Source organism: Trichomycterus rosablanca, chromosome 9 (genome assembly GCF_030014385.1).
Source record: "Trichomycterus rosablanca isolate fTriRos1 chromosome 9, fTriRos1.hap1, whole genome shotgun sequence".
NCBI lineage: Eukaryota > Metazoa > Chordata > Actinopteri > Siluriformes > Trichomycteridae > Trichomycterus > Trichomycterus rosablanca.
In genome coordinates, this window is record NC_085996.1 from 21,513,918 (window position 1) to 21,534,791 (window position 20,874).

Consider the following 20,874-nt stretch of genomic DNA (forward strand, 5'->3'; position numbering starts at 1 on the left):
TGTTATGTAACCACTGTCCAACACTGTAAATAAGGTAGCATAGCTCACATATGCTGCACTTTCAGTAGTATTGTATTGTATTTATTTGTATACAATACTGAATTGCACTTCTGGTTGGATGCTAACTGCATTTCATTGGTTCTGTACCCTGACTAGATCTGATCTAATTTAATCTAATGTAATGTAATCCTTTGCTCTAATCCGAAGTCCTAGAACAGGCCAGTAAATTAAATATTCCCTTTTTATTGTAACAATTGTCTTATTAAACAACCCCTTGAGCATAAAGCACACAAGATAAGCAGATTCATACTGCATTCAAACTTTTAATAGTTCAGTCAGCTTCTACCAAATGAAAACTAACCTGTAGGACAATAATTAATAGAGATATCAGCGATGCACAGACCCAGAGTGTCATAAACTAACATCAGCTTTTCATGAGTAACATGGAAACTGTAAATTATAGTTTATAACAAACACCAAATTGTAAAGTGCCCTAAACATAGAGAGTAGGCTTTTGTCTCAGGCCTGTGTTTTTGTATCTGTTGGTCCTGGATTTTGTAAAGTTGCTTTGAGACAATGTCTATTGTAAAAAGCGCTATATAAATAAAGTTGACTTGACTTGACTTGTGTAATGTATTCTGTGTGTAAATTCTTTTAAAAATCATAATCAGCTTGCACACAAACAGCAGCTTTAGTCAACAGCAAGTTTAATGAATATCAAACAGCAGATCAAAACCTCTCACATTCAACATTCCACAGAAACAATAATTACAACTATTTTGATTGATTGTCTTGCGCAGGAGTAAACAGCCCTCCTGTGTTTTCTCATTTTTGCAATCAGATTATACTTTTATTGAATTTGTGTGCATTTTACTGGGTAAAAAAAGAACAAAAAAGGGTCCATTAACATAAGATACCAATAACAATTACAATTAGTTATACATCATCAATGCTGTTTTGGACCAACTTAAAAAAAAAAGGTTTACAAATATTTTCCCGTTATTTTCCAATACTGACGTTAAAATGAGCACCAAAACATTAAAAGAACAAAAACTAAAGGATCAAACTTTGGCAGAAATACAGATGTGAGCTGTAAAGAAACAGCAGATTTGTCTTTTTAGAGTTACAGTGTTTAAAAGTAAGCAGCATCATTGGTGTTATTTATTATGTCTATATAATAGCTTGCACAATTTCCCATTTTATAGCTGCAGTGCAACAGCTTGGCATTATTATCAGTAGTATGTTTTTGCACATGCTCAGTATTGCTAGTTCCTCCTAAACCTAAACTTAAAATAAATATTAGATTATTGTTTATTTTTGTGCTTCAACTCTATTAAATAATGTAAATGCATAACTCCATCTCAGTGTTTCCCAAACACCATCTTCATACCCCTAACACAACTGCCAACACACTTATCAAAAACAACCAAAATCTGGTAGAGGACGATTACTGTATATATCATAGGAACATGAGTCCCACTGCAGTGAAGACATAGAAGGTTTGTCAGTCCATCTAAAGCCAGCTCATATGTACATGTGTGTGATCACATTCTTCATTATTCACTGCTCCTGTATTTAGGGGTCACTCTGGTCTGCATGGCTGATTTGATCTTTATGCCCTTTCCGATGGCTGTTTAGCCAACCCTTTTCTCCCCTGACATAGCCAGTCACATCTGTGTAGACACCTGACTAACTAATAGCACAGCTGAGATTCGAACCCCGGGTCTCAGCAGTAATGGGCTAGTGTGTTTTACTGCCCCAGTTGCCCTGAACATACATTCTGGGTCAAGGTTTAGAAGGATCAAATCTGCCAATCAACTAATGTTAATCTCAGACAAATAAATACCCCCCAATTATTTCATTTAAGTTGAGAACGTGCCTGTGATTGAAGGTACGGTTTGAACCCCTGGTCCTGTAGGGCCCCCAAACACTCTGCTACACCATTGTGCCACCTTTTCATTTTATTCATTACAAAAACTAGTTTATTTTTGACAGGGTGGTGGCAAATCTGTAGCATGTCCTGAAAACACAGGGTGCAGGGTAAGAATACACCCTATGACTATTACAAATCAGAGGGCATGTCATGCTTTTGGGACGCTGGGTAAACAGAGAGAAAAGGCAAAACTTTACACAGTACGTTTGGACCCTGGAATTTATTCACTAGAAATACAGTCCGTCTGAGTAATAATCAGGTGTGTTGGGAGCTCTGAGGACTGGTGTGGGAAACACTGATGGAGGCATTAACGTTAACATTAGTTGTTTCATGGCTTTTCTACAAAAGCTGAACACAAATACAGATGCGTACCCTCTTCCTCCACCACTTGATTATGGGTGAAGATACACTATATAGACCAAAGTATAGGGACACCCCTTCTAATAAATGAATTCATGTGTTTCAGCTTCAGCAGCAAACAGGTCGGTCAGCTGCATTGCTAACAGGATTAATTAAACAGTTTTACAAAGGATATTATATGCTTCCAAATTTGCAGCAACAGTTTAGAGATAGCCCTTTCCTGTTCCATCATTAGTGTGCCCAACAACACAAGGTCTATACAGACATGAAGAAAAGCTTGGTTTAAAGTCCAGTGACCTGCACACTTTGACCTCAGCCCCACTGAACAGCTCTGGAATGAACTGGAACATAATTTGAGACTTTCTTGACCAACATCAGTGCCCAGCCATACAAAAGCTCTTCTGAGTTATTGGGCACAAATTCTCACAGACATGCTTCAAGGTCTTGTGAGAAGCCTTCTCAAAAGAGTGGCTGTTGTTAAAGCTCAAAAGATCACATAGAGGTCACTCTATTTTAGTACCATTTGTTTTTGAAATGGGATGTCCAACACACTAATGGTCAGGTGTCCAAATACTTTTGGCCATATAGTGTACCTCTGAAGGAGACACGACCTGATATCTACAAACTGAAATTCAGCAATAGCGACATAACCTGCATATGATACCTGAGCTAAACAGCAGCTGGCATTTTTAAAGCTTTGAATGCTGGTGCACTGGGATCCCAATAACAGAACTGGGAGATCTTCTAGCACAAAGAAGGCACAGCAGTGCTGAGTGCTGAGGCTGCACCACCTGAGAACATCTGTAGAGGGCCAAAAGGCTGTGCTGCCCATGGGCCACAGATACCCTTGGCGTAACCATGAGCAGGAGAGCTCATGACACTTTGTCCACGTGAGGAGTCAAGGTCTTTTGTGAATTTACCTAAAGCCAAAAAGAGAAAGGAAGTGTTTAAAGCTTATTTATTAAATGTACTTGGACATGAAGCTGATAACAGGAACATAAATAAAATTACACTGAGTTCCAATCTAACCAAACAGAGAGATAAAGATGAGAAATGGGAGATTTTTAAAGGCTTGTGTGTGTGAGACTAAAACATATGAATATCCCCAAACAGGAGTGTATAAATAAGGGGGTGTTTGGGACACAATATGAATATAAAACATCATTGTTTATTTGCAGTTTCCATAAAATTAGTAAAAGTCATTAAGTATCAAGCTGATTGAAAAGATTTAGAATAACAGTAAACGGTTAAAGAGGCTCTGGGGTCTCAGGGGCCTTAAACAAAACAAGGGTTAAAACCATGGAATATAACTATGCAATAACACACAGACACACTCAGACACACTGCCAAAAACAAACCAGTCCAGGTCTGTACCTCTAGCAGCCCAGGGAGAAGTGGAGGAGAAAGACTGGGGAGATTGAGGAGAAAAGGAACAGCTTAAAGAGGAGATCCTAAGCTCGTTCTTCTGAAAATACTCAGGGTGAGGAGACAGGGGAAGGACAGAAGAACAGAAACTCAGCCAGTCAAAGAAAAAACAATGACAGAGCATTTAACACAGCAATGCTTCATTAAGCTACCTACTCTGCTAATAACTAATCACCTCCGTTGCCTTCTGATTAGTTGGGCAGCTAAGTGCATTGGAGAATAACCTCAAAAAGTCAGAATGAGGTGCCTACAGTAAGGGTATAACAGAATGGACTCACCTCTAGGTTTGTACGAGCTTTTTTTAGTATGTCTCGTGTTTGCGACACTGTGAATTACAAAGAAAGTGGGTTAGAGTGTAGTCACAGGCATTCATTATAATCATCACATGTATCTTATCAGTCATCACCAGCTGGGTTATGTAGCTGGAACTGGGCTGGGGAGTAACCCCACAACCCCATACCACCCCACAGATCACCACCACTACCACAATCCTGACTTTTCCAGCTCCAGTGCATAGTCACATATACAGTGTATCACAAAAGTGAGTACACCCCTCACATTTCTGCAAATATTTCATTATATCTTTTCATGGGACAACACTATAGACATGAAACTTGGATATAACTTAGAGTAGTCAGTGTACAGCTTGTATAGCAGTGTAGATTTACTGTCTTCTGAAAATAACTCAACACACAGCCATTAATGTCTAAATAGCTGGCAACATAAGTGAGTACACCCCACAGTGAACATGTCCAAATTGTGCCCAAATGTGTCGTTGTCCCTCCCTAGTGTCATGTGTCAAGGTCCCAGGTGTAAATGGGGAGCAGGGCTGTTAAATTTGGTGTTTTGGGTACAATTCTCTCATACTGGCCACTGGATATTCAACATGGCACCTCATGGCAAAGAACTCTCTGAGGATGTGAGAAATAGAATTGTTGCTCTCCACAAAGATGGCCTGGGCTATAAGAAGATTGCTAACACCCTGAAACTGAGCTACAGCATGGTGGCCAAGGTCATACAGCGGTTTTCCAGGACAGGTTCTACTCGGAACAGGCTTCGCCAGAGTCGACCAAAGAAGTTGAGTCCACGTGTTCGGCGTCATATCCAGAGGTTGGCTTTAAAAAATAGACACATGAGTGCTGCCAGCATTGCTGCAGAGGTTGAAGACGTGGGAGGTCAGCCTGTCAGTGCTCAGACCATACGCCGCACACTGCATCAACTCGGTCTGCATGGTCGTCATCCCAGAAGGAAGCTGACGCACAAGAAAGCCCGCAAACAGTTTGCTGAAGACAAGCAGTCCAAGAACATGGATTACTGGAATGCCCTGTGGTCTGACGAGACCAAGATAAACTTGTTTGGCTCAGATGGTGTCCAGCATGTGTGGCGGCGCCCTGGTGAGAAGTACCAAGACAACTGTATCTTGCCTACAGTCAAGCATGGTGGTGGTAGCATCATGGTCTTGGGCTGCATGAGTGTTGCTGGAACTGGGGAGCTGCAGTTCATTGAGGGAAACATGAATTCCAACATGTACTGTGACATTCTGAAACAGAGCATGATCCCCTCCCTTCGAAAACTGGGCCTCATGGCAGTTTTCCAACAGGATAACGACCCCAAACACAACCTCCAAGATGACAACTGCCTTGCTGAGGAAGCTGAAGGTAAAGGTGATGGACTAAACCCAATTGAGCACCTGTGGCGCATCCTCAAGTGGAAGGTGGAGGAGTTCAAGGTGTCTAACATCCACCAGCTCCGTGATGTCATCATGGAGGAGTGGAAGAGGATTCCAGTAGCAACCTGTGCAGCTCTGGTGAATTCCATGCCCAGGAGGGTTAAGGCAGTGCTGGATAATAATGGTGGTCACACAAAATATTGACACTTTGGGCACAATTTGGACATGTTCACTGTGGGGTGTACTCACTTATGTTGCCAGCTATTTAGACATTAATGGCTGTGTGTTGAGTTATTTTCAGAAGACAGTAAATCTACACTGCTATACAAGCTGTACACTGACTACTCTAAGTTATATCCAAGTTTCATGTCTATAGTGTTGTCCCATGAAAAGATATAATAAAATATTTGCAAAAATGTGAGGGGTGTACTCACTTTTGTGATACACTGTAGTACTGTATAAGAAGAAGCATAACAGTAGGCCAATGAACTTCATTTATCTCAAGGAACCTTTTTCGAAGCAATTTAAGTGACCAGCACGGAAAGATTCACATTTGTTGCTAGTCTTTCTTGTAACACCGTGGATCAACTATCATTTTTGATAGCGGGTACAGCGGTAGCTTAGCAGTAAAGGTACTGGACTAATAATCAGAAGGTTGCTAGTTCAAGCCCCACCACTGTTAAGTTGTCGACCCTATGATCTCCAGCTGGCCAGCCCTGCACAAGTAAATGCAAGACATAGTATGAGTTCCCCTTGATATAATAGTTTCCTAAGAATTAAACAGCTATTAAATAAGCAGTGTAGCATGTTACTTCTGTACGTGTTAAAGCACTCTGTAAGAATCCCCTCCTCACTCCACAGAGGGTGTTGTACAACCAGCAGAGGTCACAAGAGAGCTGAAGCCAGAGAGAGATGGACTTATGACTCACGTTGACTGAAAATAAATTGTTCCATGCTGTCTTTGGTGCGGTTGGAGTCTTTTAGCGTCTCCACTGTATCCCGTAAAGTCTGTTCCTGTTCAGTATGTTTGTGCTTCAGAGAGACGACTTCTTGCTTCAAAGTTTGTTCCTACACACATAAACACACACAAATAAAAATAAAGAACTCATGAACAAATGCATCATATATTTACTGTTAAAACTGTTCTCATTCGCTGCTTGCAGAGAATCATGTTTTATGGTTCTATGTAAACATTATATAATTATACACTATACAGCTTAATGTCTGCGGACAATTATTGAGTTGAGGTGTTTTAGCCTCACCCATTGCTAACAGGTGAATAAAATCAAAGAATTTGGGTAACAATTTGTGTAGGGCCTTATCTGTTCCAGCATTTACAGTGGGGGAAATAAGTATTTGATTCCCTGCTGATTTTGTAAGTTTACCCCCTTACAAAGACTTGAACAGTCTATAATTTTTATGGAAGGTTTATTTTAACAGAGAGAGACAGAATATCAACAAAAAATCCAGAAAAAATACATTAAATAAAAGTTATAAATTAATTTGTATTTAATTAAGGGAAATAAGTATTTGATCCCCTACCAACCAGCAAGAATTCTGACCCCCACAGACCGGTTATGTGCCCATGAGGCACACAAATTAGTCTTGTCCCTGTATAAAAGACTCCTGTCACAGAATCAGTTTCTTCCGTTCAAATCTCTCAACCACCATGGGCAAGAACAAAGAGCTATCAAAGGACGTCAGGGACAAGATTGTAGACCTGCACAAGGCTGGAATGGGCTACAAGACCATCAACAAGATGCTTGGTGAGAAAGAGACCACTGTTGGTGCGATAATTCGAAAATGGAAGAAATACAAGATCACAGTCAATCACCCTCACTCTGGAGCTCCATGCAAGATCTCACCTGGTGGGGTAAGAATGATTCTGAGAAAGGTGAGGTCAGTCCAGAATTACACGAGAGGAGCTTGTCAATGATCTCAAGGGAGCTGGGAGCAGAGAAATGCTGGATATGACCCCAAGAACACCATCCCCACTGGGCATTTCTTTGCCTCCAAACACAGCGAGTGGAGTTGATGCCAAAGAGCTCAATTTTGGTCTCATCTGACCATATCACATTCTCCCAAGCTTTCTCTGAATCATTCAGGTGTTCATTGGCAAACTTCAGACGGGCCTGTACATGAGCCTTCTTGAGCAAAGGGACTTTGCGGGCACTGCAGGATCTCAATCCATTACGGCGAAGTGTGTTACTAATGGTTTTCTTGGTGACTGCGCTCCCAGCTATCTTGAGATCATTGACAAGCTCCTCCCGTGTAATTCTGGACTGACCTCACCTTTCTCAGAATCATTCTTACCCCACCAGGTGAGATCTTGCATGGAGCTCCAGAGCGAGGGTGATTGACTGTGATCTTGTATTTCTTCCATTTTCGAATGATTGCACCAAGTGGTCTCTTTCTCACCAAGCTTCTTGCTGATGGTCTTGTAGCCCATTCCAGCCTTGTGCAGGTCTACAATCTTGTCCCTGACGTCCTTTGATAGCTCTTTGGTCTTGCCCATGGTGGTCGAGAGATTTGAACGGAAGAAACTGATTCTGTGACAGGAGTCTTTTACAGACTCAGGGACAGGACTAATTTGTGTGCCTCATGGGCACATAACCGGTCTGTGGGGGTCAGAATTCTTGCTGGTTGGTAGGGGATCAAATACTTATTTCCCTTAATTAAATACAAATTAATTTATAACTTTTATTTAATGTATTTTTTCTGGATTTTTTGTTGATATTCTGTCTCTCTCTGTTAAAATAAACCTTCCATAAAAATTATAGACTGTTCAAGTCTTTGTAAGGGGGTAAACTTACAAAATCAGCAGGGGATCAAATACTTATTTCCCCCACTGTATGTGCCCCTGTGGACAAAGCGAGGTCCATAAAGACATGGTTTGACAATTTTAGTGCGAAGGAACTTCAGTGGCCTGCACAGAGCCCTGACCCCATAAACACCCTAAGAATGAATTTTACTGTCAATTACCAGTCAGGCTTTTTTGTTCAACATCAGTGACTGACCTCACATTGCTCTTTTGACTGCATACAGACACACTCCATGTTTTTAAACTGCTATGAGGGCTGTTATAAGAGCAAATGGAGGTAAAAAGACTGTGAGGTGTCCACACTATATGTTGGGGGGCAGCACAACGTGTTATATTCTACATTGAAGACTCTACATTAAATCTTGAATGACTTCTTGAACCGTCAGTCAGTTATGCTCATCAACCTGATGCATACACGTCATACTTCACATGGAAAGTAACTGAAGGCTAGGTTTTAACCCAGGTCTCAAGAATCCTTTTACAATGTGGCACACACTACCTGCTACTACTCCCAACCGACCAACAAAAGCTACATAGTGGTATACACAGTCTGAGACAACTAGTGAAAATGATTCAAATTCAATAGAATTTTTAATACAAGACATACAATCAGCACAGCATTTGGTATGCCCCACCTTTGCTCTAATGATAGCATGCCCTAGAGCTGGCATAGACTCCACAAATCTAGGTGAAATCTCATGATCCATGTTATCCCAACATAAATTCACAATATTCCAAAAAGAATCGTGTGATGTTACTGAATGCTTGGCCAACTCAAGCTTTAAGTGCCTCTATAGAGCAGTTGTAGCCTAGCGATTAAGGTGCTGGACTAGTAAGCAGAAGGTTGCTGGTTCAAACCTTACAACAGGTTGCAACTGTTGGGCACTTGAGCAAGGTCCTTAACCTTTAATTGCTTAGAAGGTAAGTCGCTTTGGATAAAAGCGTCGGCTAAATGCCGTAAATGTAAATCTATAAATTGGGCTTTAGGTCAGGTGACAGTGGAGTCCGTGACATGAATTTCAAGCCTTACAGCTTTACAAGTCCATGACAGCATGGCTTAATCTTCTCTGACAGACAAGCAGCCATTGTTAGAGCTTAGAGGAAAATTGTTCTGAAGAAAAATTCTGAATTCTGAAGCATTTTACTAGTGGTCTTAAGCTTTTGGCCCCCACTGTATATATAATACAGATTAAATAAATAATTACAGTGGAATTAATATCATTCAGCTCGTTTATAAAATAACTGAACCGCTTCCAAGTGAGATCATTTCAAAGTGTTGATGTTTGTGTATTCACATAATAAGAATAGTTATATGTAAGGACTGTGTATTCACACCTTTTGTAGCTGTTGGGCTGTAGACTTAGAAGAAGGGAGAGCTGCCCTCCAAAACGTTTTGAGGATAGAACTGGTCTCTTCCAAAATCTGCTTTAAGGCCTCATTGCTGATCAGCAAGTTCCTGATACAACCCTGAAAAAAAAAAAAAAACAATAATAATGAACCTACTATAATAATTAGGGCTGTCACGCGATTAATTTTTTTAATCGAGATTAAAGAACAAAATTAATCGCGATTAATCTCAATTAATCGCAAACTAATAATTAAGCAAAATTTGAACAGTTATGCACATTTTTATTGCAAGAACATGTTTACCAATACAAACATTCATAAAATATGATAAAATTATTAAATCTAAATTCATTTTAGAAAGCACATTATCTGACAAAAGTGAGGATCTTTTCCTGTTCATAACCCTGACACTGAAATCAGGTGCACCAACCATACCCTCAACTCAAAAATAGTGTTACTTAATACAGTCCATGTAAACGCTTGGTCCATATAAATATCAGATACAAATGTGTTTTAAAAAAACTACAAACATCACAAATATAAATCATGTATATAACCATGTGATTGAATAACCTGAATAAACTGTAGAGACCGGAGGGGGAGGAGGGGGAGCTACGCGATTTTGATGGACAGGTCTAGCAGCCAATGAAAATACTCGTTACAGAGCTTGCGTGATTTCATTCATCTTTTCATCAACGCGTAAAAAAAGTGAAAACCGCTACATTTTCTGTTTGAACAATTTAAGACAGAAGATGCGGGCCGTATAAAACCTGCTTTATACAGTATATTATGATCCATTTAACAGCAGTGTTTGTAAAGTTCCGTGTACAGTTCATGCGCTTTACATCCTAATTCATCTGAAATACAGTTAATTACCACAGAGACACATATGTATGTTGTTAGGTTTTTCGGAACATAAAAACGTACATTTAATATGGGAAGTGTTCCGGCAATCACCCACGTGCTCCCTTTGTTCAAAATGGCGCCGGCCTTGCTCCCTTTGTTCAAAATGGCGCCGGCCAGGCTCCCTCCCTGACTCCTACCGAAGGGGGGGAGGCGGAGCCCTGGGTTTTTTAGCACATTTCATTGGCTCCAACAGCAGCGGCGGAGGAGGAGCCTAGACTAGTTTAAAAGAAGGGCGCGCTCAGAGGCCGGGTCTCTTTCTTTGGTGGTTGTGTTTCTAGACTGCAGGAGAAAGGAGCGCCGATTGGCTTAGCTCTGACATATATTCACAGATCATTTTTACACTTAATAAAGTGTTTTGAAGAGTACTTTCTGGACTTCCCGACTGCTTCTTCAGGACCTCTTGAACTAAAAGATTCGTCCTAACAAATGGTAGCAGAGGATATGGTTCATGAGGTCTGAGGTGGCATCGAATTGATTCAGCTGATCAAGGAATTCTGGAATTCTGAGGATCTTTTGTACTCAGTACAAGGCGCGCGCCTACTTAAGGTAAACAGACGTTCTCTGTATATATATTAGCTGCAGTTATTATTTAGCATACTGAGTGTGAAAGTGAATCTCAGAGTCCGTAAGTGTCTGATTAAATTACTAAAGTATCGTTAGATAGTTTAAAACTGTGAATATATGCTGGAGCTAAAATGTATGTGTCCTGATTGCTGAATTTGAACCAGACCGGTCTAAATAAACTGTACAGGGCGCCATTGTGTTGGGCTGGGCCCGGGAACACCATTGGAATGCAAGGAGAATCCGTCTGTTTGAGCAACGGGATTCGCCTAATTCGTTTGTTACACATCTTGAAAGAATCTGTCTGTTTGGGTAACGGGATTCGATCAAGAAGAGTGTTCTAAATTTTAACGAATCTGTCTGTTTGGGCAACGGGATTCGGTTAATTCAATTGTTACAAATCTTAAAAGGAGAGCCTGTCGGTTTTGGTAGCGGGGCTTGAATAATAAGATTGTAATAAATACGGGCTTGTCTGTTTGGGTAATGGAGCGCCGTTTAATCTTGAAATAATCTTTTGGTTCTGGGAACGGGATTCGATCTATAAGATTATGCTAAATTCGGGCTCGTCTGTTTTGGCAACGGGGCTCGAGTAATTTGATTAATCTAAATTCTAAATTCGGTTCGATAAATAGTACATCAGGAGTTTGTTTGTCAGTGTTTCTGTGTGTATTTGTCTGTAACTTTTCTGTCTGTCCGCCATTTTGGCTCTGTCTGTCCGCCATTTTGGCTCTGGGAGCGCTGCGCGTGGTTTCTGTCTGTCCGCCATTTTGGCTCTGGGAGAGCTGCGCGTGTTTTCTGTCTGTCTGCCATTTTGGCTCTGTCTGTCCACCATTTTGGCTCTGGGAGAGCTGAGCGTGTTTTCTGTCTATCCGCCATTTTGGTCTTGGGAACGCAGCGTGGTTTCCCACCTATCCGCCATTTTTGTCTTGGGAACGCAGCGTGGTTTCCCGTCTATCCGCCATTTTGGTCTTGGGAACGCAGCGTGCTTTTCTGTCTATCCGCCATTTTGGCTCTGAATGGGCAGCATGTTATTTCTGTCCGTCGGCCATTTTGGCTCTATGTGCGCAGCGTGTTATGTTTGTCCAACGGCCGTTTTGTCTTTGTATGCCTGGATTGGGTAAGTGCTGCAGTTAATTTTATAATTTAATTTAATTTTATAAGCTTAGGATAACTATGAGTTAAGACGAAGTATATGACATGGTACCTTACTAAGTGTGTTTTAAGGTAGGTAGCGTTCTTCAACTTTAAGGTGCTTAAACTAGGAAAGGGGGCACTTAGAGTAGAATTCATCCATGCATGAAAAGTATTACCCCTCTCCACTGAGAGGAGTAAGACATTTTCACAAATAGTTAAGGAAAATCTCCTTAATCAGAGTTGTTATAGTGGATAAGATTAAAATTTTTTGACTAACCCAGCGCTTGTTAATCGTGTTAGGAGCATGTATTGTTGAGAGATTGTTATATTGTTTTTTGTTTAATGTGTGGGGTAGTGCTGGACAGTGATTTGATGTCGATGTATGTCGCGATGGAAAATGTTTCAATAACGGTGATATGATTTTTGGGCAAATTCGATCGGTGCGCATGCGTCGGTGCATGATGACGTACGCCGCATACACGAAGCCAGTGCTCAGTGTTAAGGCTCTGTTTACACTGGTTACTATAACAGAGTAGTTTTTAAAGCACATTTTGCAGACTGTGATTTTGCTTTTTGCTTGAGTATGTTTTGCATTAGTAATTGCTACATTTTGAATAGCATCTGTTACTGAGCAAAGTAAAAAAAAAAACGCTAAAGAAATCGCGGCTGTGAAACTGCTGCAGCGAATTTTGCGACAGTGAGTCGAATCTTTTGTCTCGGTTCCATTTGAAAAGCCGTATATTCGCATAACGACTCCCGGAAGAGTCGGTTCCTTTGTTTCGGTTAGAGCCGGTTCATAGATTCGAATCATTTTACGACACATCGCTAGTGATTATACAGTTTGAAAAAGTTTTATGTCATTTGAAATTACACATTACACATCCCTAACTGTTTTAATTGTTGCATCAACATGTTTCTTCTATTGCATTTGAGTTAAGGACAACGTTTCTTCTATTGCATTTGAGTTAAGGACAACGTTTCTTCTATTGCATTTGAATTAAAGACTACGGTTGTGAGGTTTGTATCCACTCCTGTTTGCATTACACCGAAGAGACCCCCCCTGCTGTTTACTGTGAGTACATTCCAAATGAGTTACTTTCTACTTTTTACTTGAGTAGATGTTTTGAGTAGTAACTTTACTTGTAATTAAGTAAAGATTAATTAAAGTAATAGTACTTTTACTTGAATACACTTTTTGGTACTCTTTCCACCTCTGATTAAGACATGTGTTGATATATTAAATTATATATTGTCAAAGCTTATGTTTATTTGAGAATGAAGTCGTGTTTTTCTCTGTGTACAAATGCTGAATACAAGTAAAAGGTAAAAGCTAATATGTTACTGTTTCTAAAATATTGTGTAGTTGTAAAGAGTGAGATTTCATAGACTGTTGCAGGGTTTAGAAGTTTACAGGATACAAAGTCAACAAAGCCAAACTGCAGATATGCCGACCTGTCGTGACATTTCTAGGATGGAGGGTTTCCAGCAAGGGTCACTCCCTGACTGCTGACACCAGAGGTTGCATCCTGCATCACCCGAAGCCAACTACCGTGAGTCACCTTCTGTCTTTTCTTGGCTTGACAGGTTATTCCAGGAACTACATCCCTAATTACTCAGGCTTGGTTGCACCTTTGAGGGCTGAAATTACCAGGTTAGGTCAAAGAAACCTAACAACCTAAGTAGAGTGGGCCAAGCCCCTTGAGGCTGCTTTTATTGAATTAAAACAGCAACTGACCTTAGCCAGTGACCTACAACAACCGAAATACTCTGACCCTTTCTATTTGGATGTTTCTGAAAAGAATGGCATTATAAATGCAGTTCTTTTTCAGAAAAGGGGGGAGTGGAGAGCTGTACCCTTGTACCATAGCTCAAACAGCACATTTGGTCATGTCATCCTCTTATTGTCAATACAAGTCATGGTGTGACTGCATTTTTGATTTCCACAGCCTTTACCCTGTCAAGAGCGAGAAAAGACAGAATCAATAGTATTCTCACTCAACCTCATATCTCATACACTACAGGGAAGATGGTGAACATCATGACTGTATTACTCTATCTATTTTTTTTCTGGGCCTGATAGGAATCCTGAATTGGAAATGTTTGTGAAAGGATTTGCATCCAGAGATGCTGCAACAGACAGGAAACAAGTGGGCTTAGTTAAAATTTTAGTAAATGATACTTTGTGTCATTGTCCCTCCTATTCAATTTATTGGAACAATTGGTTGTATTTGGTGGGAGAGTGTCTTGTTTTGACTAATTTAAATTTGGAAATCGCCCACCATACCTTGTTGCACAACTTGTGGGTGCAATTCTGCTGCCCAAACAGAGAGCCATTTTGTAAATTGTGCATATTCTAAAGTTTTGTTCCAATTTTACAGGACAATGCCAGAGGTGACACTGCCGACAAAGCTGTTGCACACCTTCCACTGCTCACTAACGACATTATTTGTTTACAGGTCCAGCTAACACCAGACTTTGATTGAACTGCTCATTGCACAAGATTCAGGTTGTATCAGGCACAGACATGGACAGTTCAGTGTCTCTGGTTCGCCTCACTTGCATGTCTTTGGACTGTGGGAGGAAACCGGAGCACCCGGGGGAAACCCACACGACAACATGCGGGCTCCGCGGAGGGGGACCTTCTTGCTGTGACAGTGTGCGACGGTACTACCCACTGAGCCACCGTGTCGCCCAACTAATAAGGTTAAAAACATAAGGAATAGGAAAAATACATTGAAAAAATCAAAGCTCGGGTCTCAGGAGATTAAATATAATTGCTTACACGGACTCCGGTAAGATTCAATTTAATTGGTAATATTTTTTGGAAATTGTTAATTGGCAATTGTTAATATTTGATGCTTGTGTTGTATCCGATGAATCTTTTCTAGCTAATTGATCAGGTCAACTCACTCATTTTATATTATATAGTTTATTGAAGAAGTTAGATTGGTTCAATGTGGTGCAGTAAACCTTGTGGCAATACTATGCATGATCATAGATGAGTGCAGTTTAAAGATTGAGGGAACAGTGAAGAAAATAACTTGGTAGGTGAGAAGTATCGAATAGTCTAGTAGACAGTTAACTAAGTGGAACTATTTAAGTAGAGTTTAATGTGATTCAAGAAAGCCAAAGTAGATCAAAGCGCTGGTGATGATGAGCATGAGGGATTGGCTGACTAGGAGCAGGAGATGGTCATGTGAGAGTCTGTTGGATTGTGGGAAATGGAGTCTGTATTGTTAGAAGCAGGAGGTGTGTTAGTACCAGTGACCAAAAGTTGGGGTAAAAATCTGAATGAATAAATAATATAAGTCAGGGGTTTGTAGGACTGATGGAAGTTGATATAGCAGAGCTGTTGTTATTTTAAGTATGGCAGAGTAAATAATAAATAGTGGATTGGTGATTTGTATTGGGAAAAATGTGATTTAGAAAATTTGAAGGCTCTCTAGCATGCGGCGATGATGAAGTAGAATAAGTGTAGAAAATGTTAGATGTAATGTGTATGCACCTTCTGCTCTGATCAGTTTGAACTGTTTGAAGTGGAATTTTATATAGCAGGAAGGGTTAATGCAGTATGAGAGACAAATAATGAAGTATATGTTTGTTTCCATAGGACCATTGTCGGTCGCTGTGAAGTAATTGTTTGTTTCCAGTAGACACTGTTGTTGTACTGAGGTTTACGTTCTTTTGTCTGAGTTGTGTTTGGACAACCGAGTGAGTTGTGCCAGTGAATGTTAAAAGAATACTCGTATTCTTCGACTAGGCAGGAATCTTCTGTTCTAGGGTGTGTCTCGTTAAAACCTATCAGTTTATCTTTTTCTTAATACGTGTTACAGATTTTGCTCGAAAGGTTGTTTAAAGTGGTCTAAAATGTCTAATTTAACACATAGAGAATTGAAACAAGTAGTTGTTAAGCGACTGGTGGAAACCTCCTCTGTCAAAGAGAAGGCGAAAACAGGCGCAAAAGTTGAGGAACTGAGTTGGACAGAGGTTGGTCTCTATCCACTGGAAACTAAAGCCCCACCTGGTTCTGAACAACGTATAAAAATTTTTCTAAATTTATCTAAAACATAAAGTTGACAAATGTAAAAGGGAATTGGAAGGTGCCCCTGCAGTAAAGAAATTGAGCGTGGAAAAGCCCTTAGCGAAAGTCGTATGCGCAGCTGCAAAACCTAATTTGGCCACACATCCAGTAATTTCAGGAAATTGGACATGCCTACTCTCATTGTTCAATGAGATGGAGCCAGTAGGGTGTGAGAACTTATCCAGGTCCCACCCATTAACTCAGGAACCAACCCCAACCAACATCAAAGCCTATAAAGGCAATTACACCTGTTTCAGGAGCAATAAACCAGGACCGATAAACAGGGGACATTTTTCAGAAGGATGGTGTAGGGAAACCATTATCCTGGATAGTGATGGGAATTATACAGGCAGCCAGCTGAATGCACAAAAATTCAGTAGGGCGGATTTAGTATGGTTGTGTGGAGATATGAGAATCCGGCGAAGATTGCATGGGAATTGGTCTGGGGAGTGTGCGTTGGTCTTTTTGGTTATGCCTTTCAGAATTTACAAGCAGCACGGAGTGGAGGATGCCGCGGACGCCCTGACCAATCACCACAACCATCGAAGAGACACCTGAGAGGTCAAACCTGGCGGATCCTTCAACAAGACCGTGTGGATTGATGGTATAGGGGTCCCAAGGGGGGTCCCAGATGAATTTAAGGCTAGGAACCAGATTGCTGCAGGGTTTGAAAGTGCACTCTTTTGGTGGGTAACTATCAATAAGAATGAAGACTGGATAAACTATCTCTATTACAATCAGCAGAGATTTGTTAATTTCAGTGTTCAGGCCATTGAGGGACTGAGAGACCAGCTAGACCAGACTTCACTTATGACCATACAGAATAGAATGGCATTAGACTTGCTGTTAGCAGAGAAAGGTGGAGTTTGCCAGATTGTGGGTTCATCGTGTTGCACCTTCATCCCCAATAATACTGCACCCGATGGTAGTGTGACACGAGATTTGGAAGGATTGAGGGCTTTGTCACGAGAATGGAAGGAAAATTCAGGGATAAACAATGAATGGGTTAAGTGATTAGAAGGGATGTTTGGGCCATGGAAGGAAGTTATTACGAGTTTGGTGATGTCAGTATGTGTAGGATTGGTAATATTAGTGATATGTTGTTGTTGTGGTATCCCGTGCATCAGGGTATTAATAGAAACATTTGTGATAGAAGTAGTGTGTAGAGGAAGCAGAGGGGGGCAGGATCCACCAGTTATCCAGATGATGTTGGCTGATTTATCTAGATATCATGTAGATGATGATGAGGAGGATACCCTTGAAGGCGGGCCGGAAGACCCACTTCGAGCAGTATAAGTGCTACTAACTCTGCTTAATTAAAGGTAAAACCGACCAGACAAGACGAGGAGAGAGGACCAGCACTACTGATCACACACCGTGATGAAGGAAGGAGACTTGGAAGGACTGGCAGAGGCAGACACTGAGGGGACTGGAAGACCCACTCCAAGGGACAGAAGTGCCACTAACTGGACCTGCCTACTGGGAACAAACCACAGCAGAAAAGCCCGGCTAAACCGACTATGTGGAAGAAGAGTCCAGTGGAGTCAACGGAACGGAACAAGAAGATGGGGGAGGATTTAGTTAGACTAGGAGAGAAAAACATAAACATATAGTTCGCAGACACATAGACCATCTTTGAAAACACTAGTTAAGTGCAACACACATAGTTTAGCTACAAAACGCAAGGGGTTAGTTCAGGATTGTTTACAATGTATATATGTTTGGTACTCTGCTATTTTTAGGAAGGATATTCTCTGTGTTACATCGTTTAAATGTTTGTGCTGCTGTGGAAACAGGTAAGACCGACAGGGGAGAATCCATAAGACATTAGGAGTCATGCAGAGACACAGGAGCTATGGGCCCCTTCTGAATATCTGCAGCTCCGTCTGGTGGAGGACAACCTGAACGGACTTCCTGTAGAAGCCACGCACCCATTGTTTTTATTTTATTTTTTCTCGTTTTTGATTTCCTATTTTTAAATTGCTTTATTTTGTTTTCCTATTCTTATTTTATTTTCTATTTTTTGTTTGTTTGTTTGGTTTAAGGGTAGGAGCTGTTGCGATAGGTACGGTTCCTTTAGTTTAACTGGTAGCCTTTTATTTTTTAGATACCTTTTATTGTAAAAATTCAGCCCAGTGGCCATGTAAGTCAGAAGGGGTTAAATTGGGGGGTTGCTGACGGCTATCCTTATCTCCTGGAATCTAGAAACACCTAACCTATAGTTAAAAGTTAATGGTTAGGTTTTTCGGAACATAAAAACGTACATTTAATATGGGAAGTGTTCCGGCAATCACCCACGTGCTCCCTTTGTTCAAAATGGCGCCGGCCTTGCTCCCTTTGTTCAAAATGGTGCCGGCCAGGCTCCCTCCCTGACTCCTACCGAAGGGGGGGAGGTGGAGCCCTGGGTTTTTTAGCACATTTCATTGGCTCCAACAGCAGCGGCGGAGGAGGAGCCTAGACTAGTTTAAAAGAAGGGCGCGCTCAGAGGCCGGGTCTCTTTCTTTGGTGGTTGTGTTTCTAGACTGCAGGAGAAAGGAGCGCCGATTGGCTTAGCTCTGACATATATTCACAGATCATTTTTACACTTAATAAAGTGTTTTGAAGAGTACTTTCTGGACTTCCCGACTGCTTCTTCAGGACCTCTTGAACTAAAAGATTCGTCCTAACAATGTGGCACAAACAGCCAAATAAAAATAGTTAGATAAAAAATTTTAATCTCAATTAATTTTTAAAATCGCGATTAAAATTTTAACACGTTAACAGCCCTAATAATAATACAACTTAATTCAAGTAGGGTAACAAGTACTAACACTGAACGGAAGCTAGTGTTTGTCCTCTCTAACTGCATTGCGTCTCTAATATTAGCTTTTTGGACTTAACAGAAGTTTCCAGAAAGATGTTGCTTACTAATCAATTAGAAGATTATTTTCATTTGTGTAGTAAGCAGCTTTTCAAAGAGCTTTCAGACTGACCTCATGCAGGTTGATCATGCTGGACTGCAGTGCAGCTTCCATCTTATAGGTGAGGACTCTGCCCTCTAGAAGTTGCCTCTGCAGGGTGCTGAAGTCATCCCAGCGGCCCACCACGTGATCCCCTGTCTTACAGGTGAATGAGCCATCAGGGACTTCATTTTCCCGACTTCCTGTGTCAGGTTTGGTTAATTCTGTTCAGAAGACAGTGTTTTTAAATCCGCAATTATTTTTTTATTTTGTATTTAAATCAGCAATTGTGTTGATTTATTAAAATGTCAAATTTTTCTTTCAACTGTTCCTGTAATTAGAAGTCATCACAGCATATCTGGTCCGCCTGATTTGGCAGAGTTTTTACGCCGGGTGCTACACTCTGTTTTTCCGGACTTAGCACTGGCAATAAGCAGGCCCTCCTCCCAGGCACCCGACTGGCTGATAGCTGAGATTTGAACTTAATATCTCAGCACTGGTAGGCTAGTGTGTTACCACTGCATCACCTAAGCGCCCCCCACCTATGGAAAATTTTTAGTTGCCAATCCACTTTATGCACATTTTTGGGAGGTGACAAACCCATGGGAACAAACAACTCAAATCAGGACCTACTACACTGTGCAACAACTATTTTACCAGCTGTCCCACATTTATAAGATCCTCACCATTTACAGAAAAATGAAGCTTATCTTTCTTGAAAGAGCCAGTTATGCCTGGACTGAAGAATTCTGAGTCTCGGACAGGGGGAGAGTTAGATGAGTCTGAAACAGACATAGAACAATACAAAAAATTATAAACTTAGTAAACTGTTTAACCACATATTTAACTACATTTCTATGCCTAATAACATCATGAGGAAAGTTGATTATTAACTTAATTACATTGATTAAAAACATTAAACTTGTCTCTGTGATTAGTGATTCTTTATATCAAACAATTTGTATTATAATACATTGATATTAGGGCTGCACAACTGATTCTTATTTGTTATCATAGTGTTTGGCTTCTTAATTGAAATGACTTTACTTTGAATTTACTGCAGTAACAATGAGATAAGCTGAAGTTAGCTGGTTAGATAAAGCATCTACTTCTTATTTATAGTGGATTCAGAAACTTTTCAGACCTCTTGACCTTTTGCTCACTTTATTTTGTTGTGGACTTGATTTTAAAAGAATATATCTAACATGTTTACCCATAAATCTCCACTTAATTACCTATACAGTAAAAACATGTTTGTAGATAAAACTGAAAGCTTTTATTCACAAAAGTATTGAAACTCTTTGCTGTGGCACTCCAAATTGTGTCAGGTCCAGACCTAAAAATGGCAGTTCGCACAAACCTAACAGAGCTTGAGAGAATCTGCCATAAAGAATGGGATAAACTGCCCAAATCTAGGTGTGCAAAGCTTGTTAAGATGTATCTATAAGACTTAAAGCTGGAATTGCAGCCAAAGAGGCTTCCACAGATTATTGAATAAAAAGTCTAAATACTGTGAATGAGAGATGGTTAAAAGGTCAATTTAACATCTAATCCATAACACAAAAACGTGCCAAAAGTCAAGGGGTCTGAATATTTTCTGAATCTTCTGTATATTATAAAGTGTTCATTTTGCTGTATATTGTTAGTTTTCACAAAAGCATTTATGTTCCACTCAGTGGACTGATCATTTTGAATTGT

The 20,874-nt window shown here is 40.5% G+C and overlaps 1 protein-coding gene across 6 annotated transcripts in view; it reads right to left on the reverse strand.

Annotated features, from left to right (window-relative positions):
* Positions 1–690: 690 nt before the first annotated feature.
* Positions 691–20,874, reverse strand: part of pde4dip (phosphodiesterase 4D interacting protein) — a 139,176-nt gene continuing 118,992 nt past the window's right edge. For 5 of the 6 annotated variants that reach the window (XM_063002064.1, XM_063002061.1, XM_063002062.1 and 2 more), the window contains 7 exons: positions 19,863–19,958; positions 19,210–19,400; positions 9,544–9,675; positions 6,317–6,455; positions 3,997–4,043; positions 3,668–3,758; positions 691–3,213 (listed from right to left, as the gene is read on the reverse strand). In XM_063002064.1, the coding sequence (XP_062858134.1) occupies positions 3,038–3,213; positions 3,668–3,758; positions 3,997–4,043; positions 6,317–6,455; positions 9,544–9,675; positions 19,210–19,400; positions 19,863–19,958 (872 nt within the window). In that variant the 3' untranslated portion in view covers positions 691–3,037. The remainder of the gene's footprint in view (positions 3,214–3,667; positions 3,759–3,996; positions 4,044–6,316; positions 6,456–9,543; positions 9,676–19,209; positions 19,401–19,862; positions 19,959–20,874) is intronic. The other variant, XM_063002063.1, reaches the window with a different exon arrangement.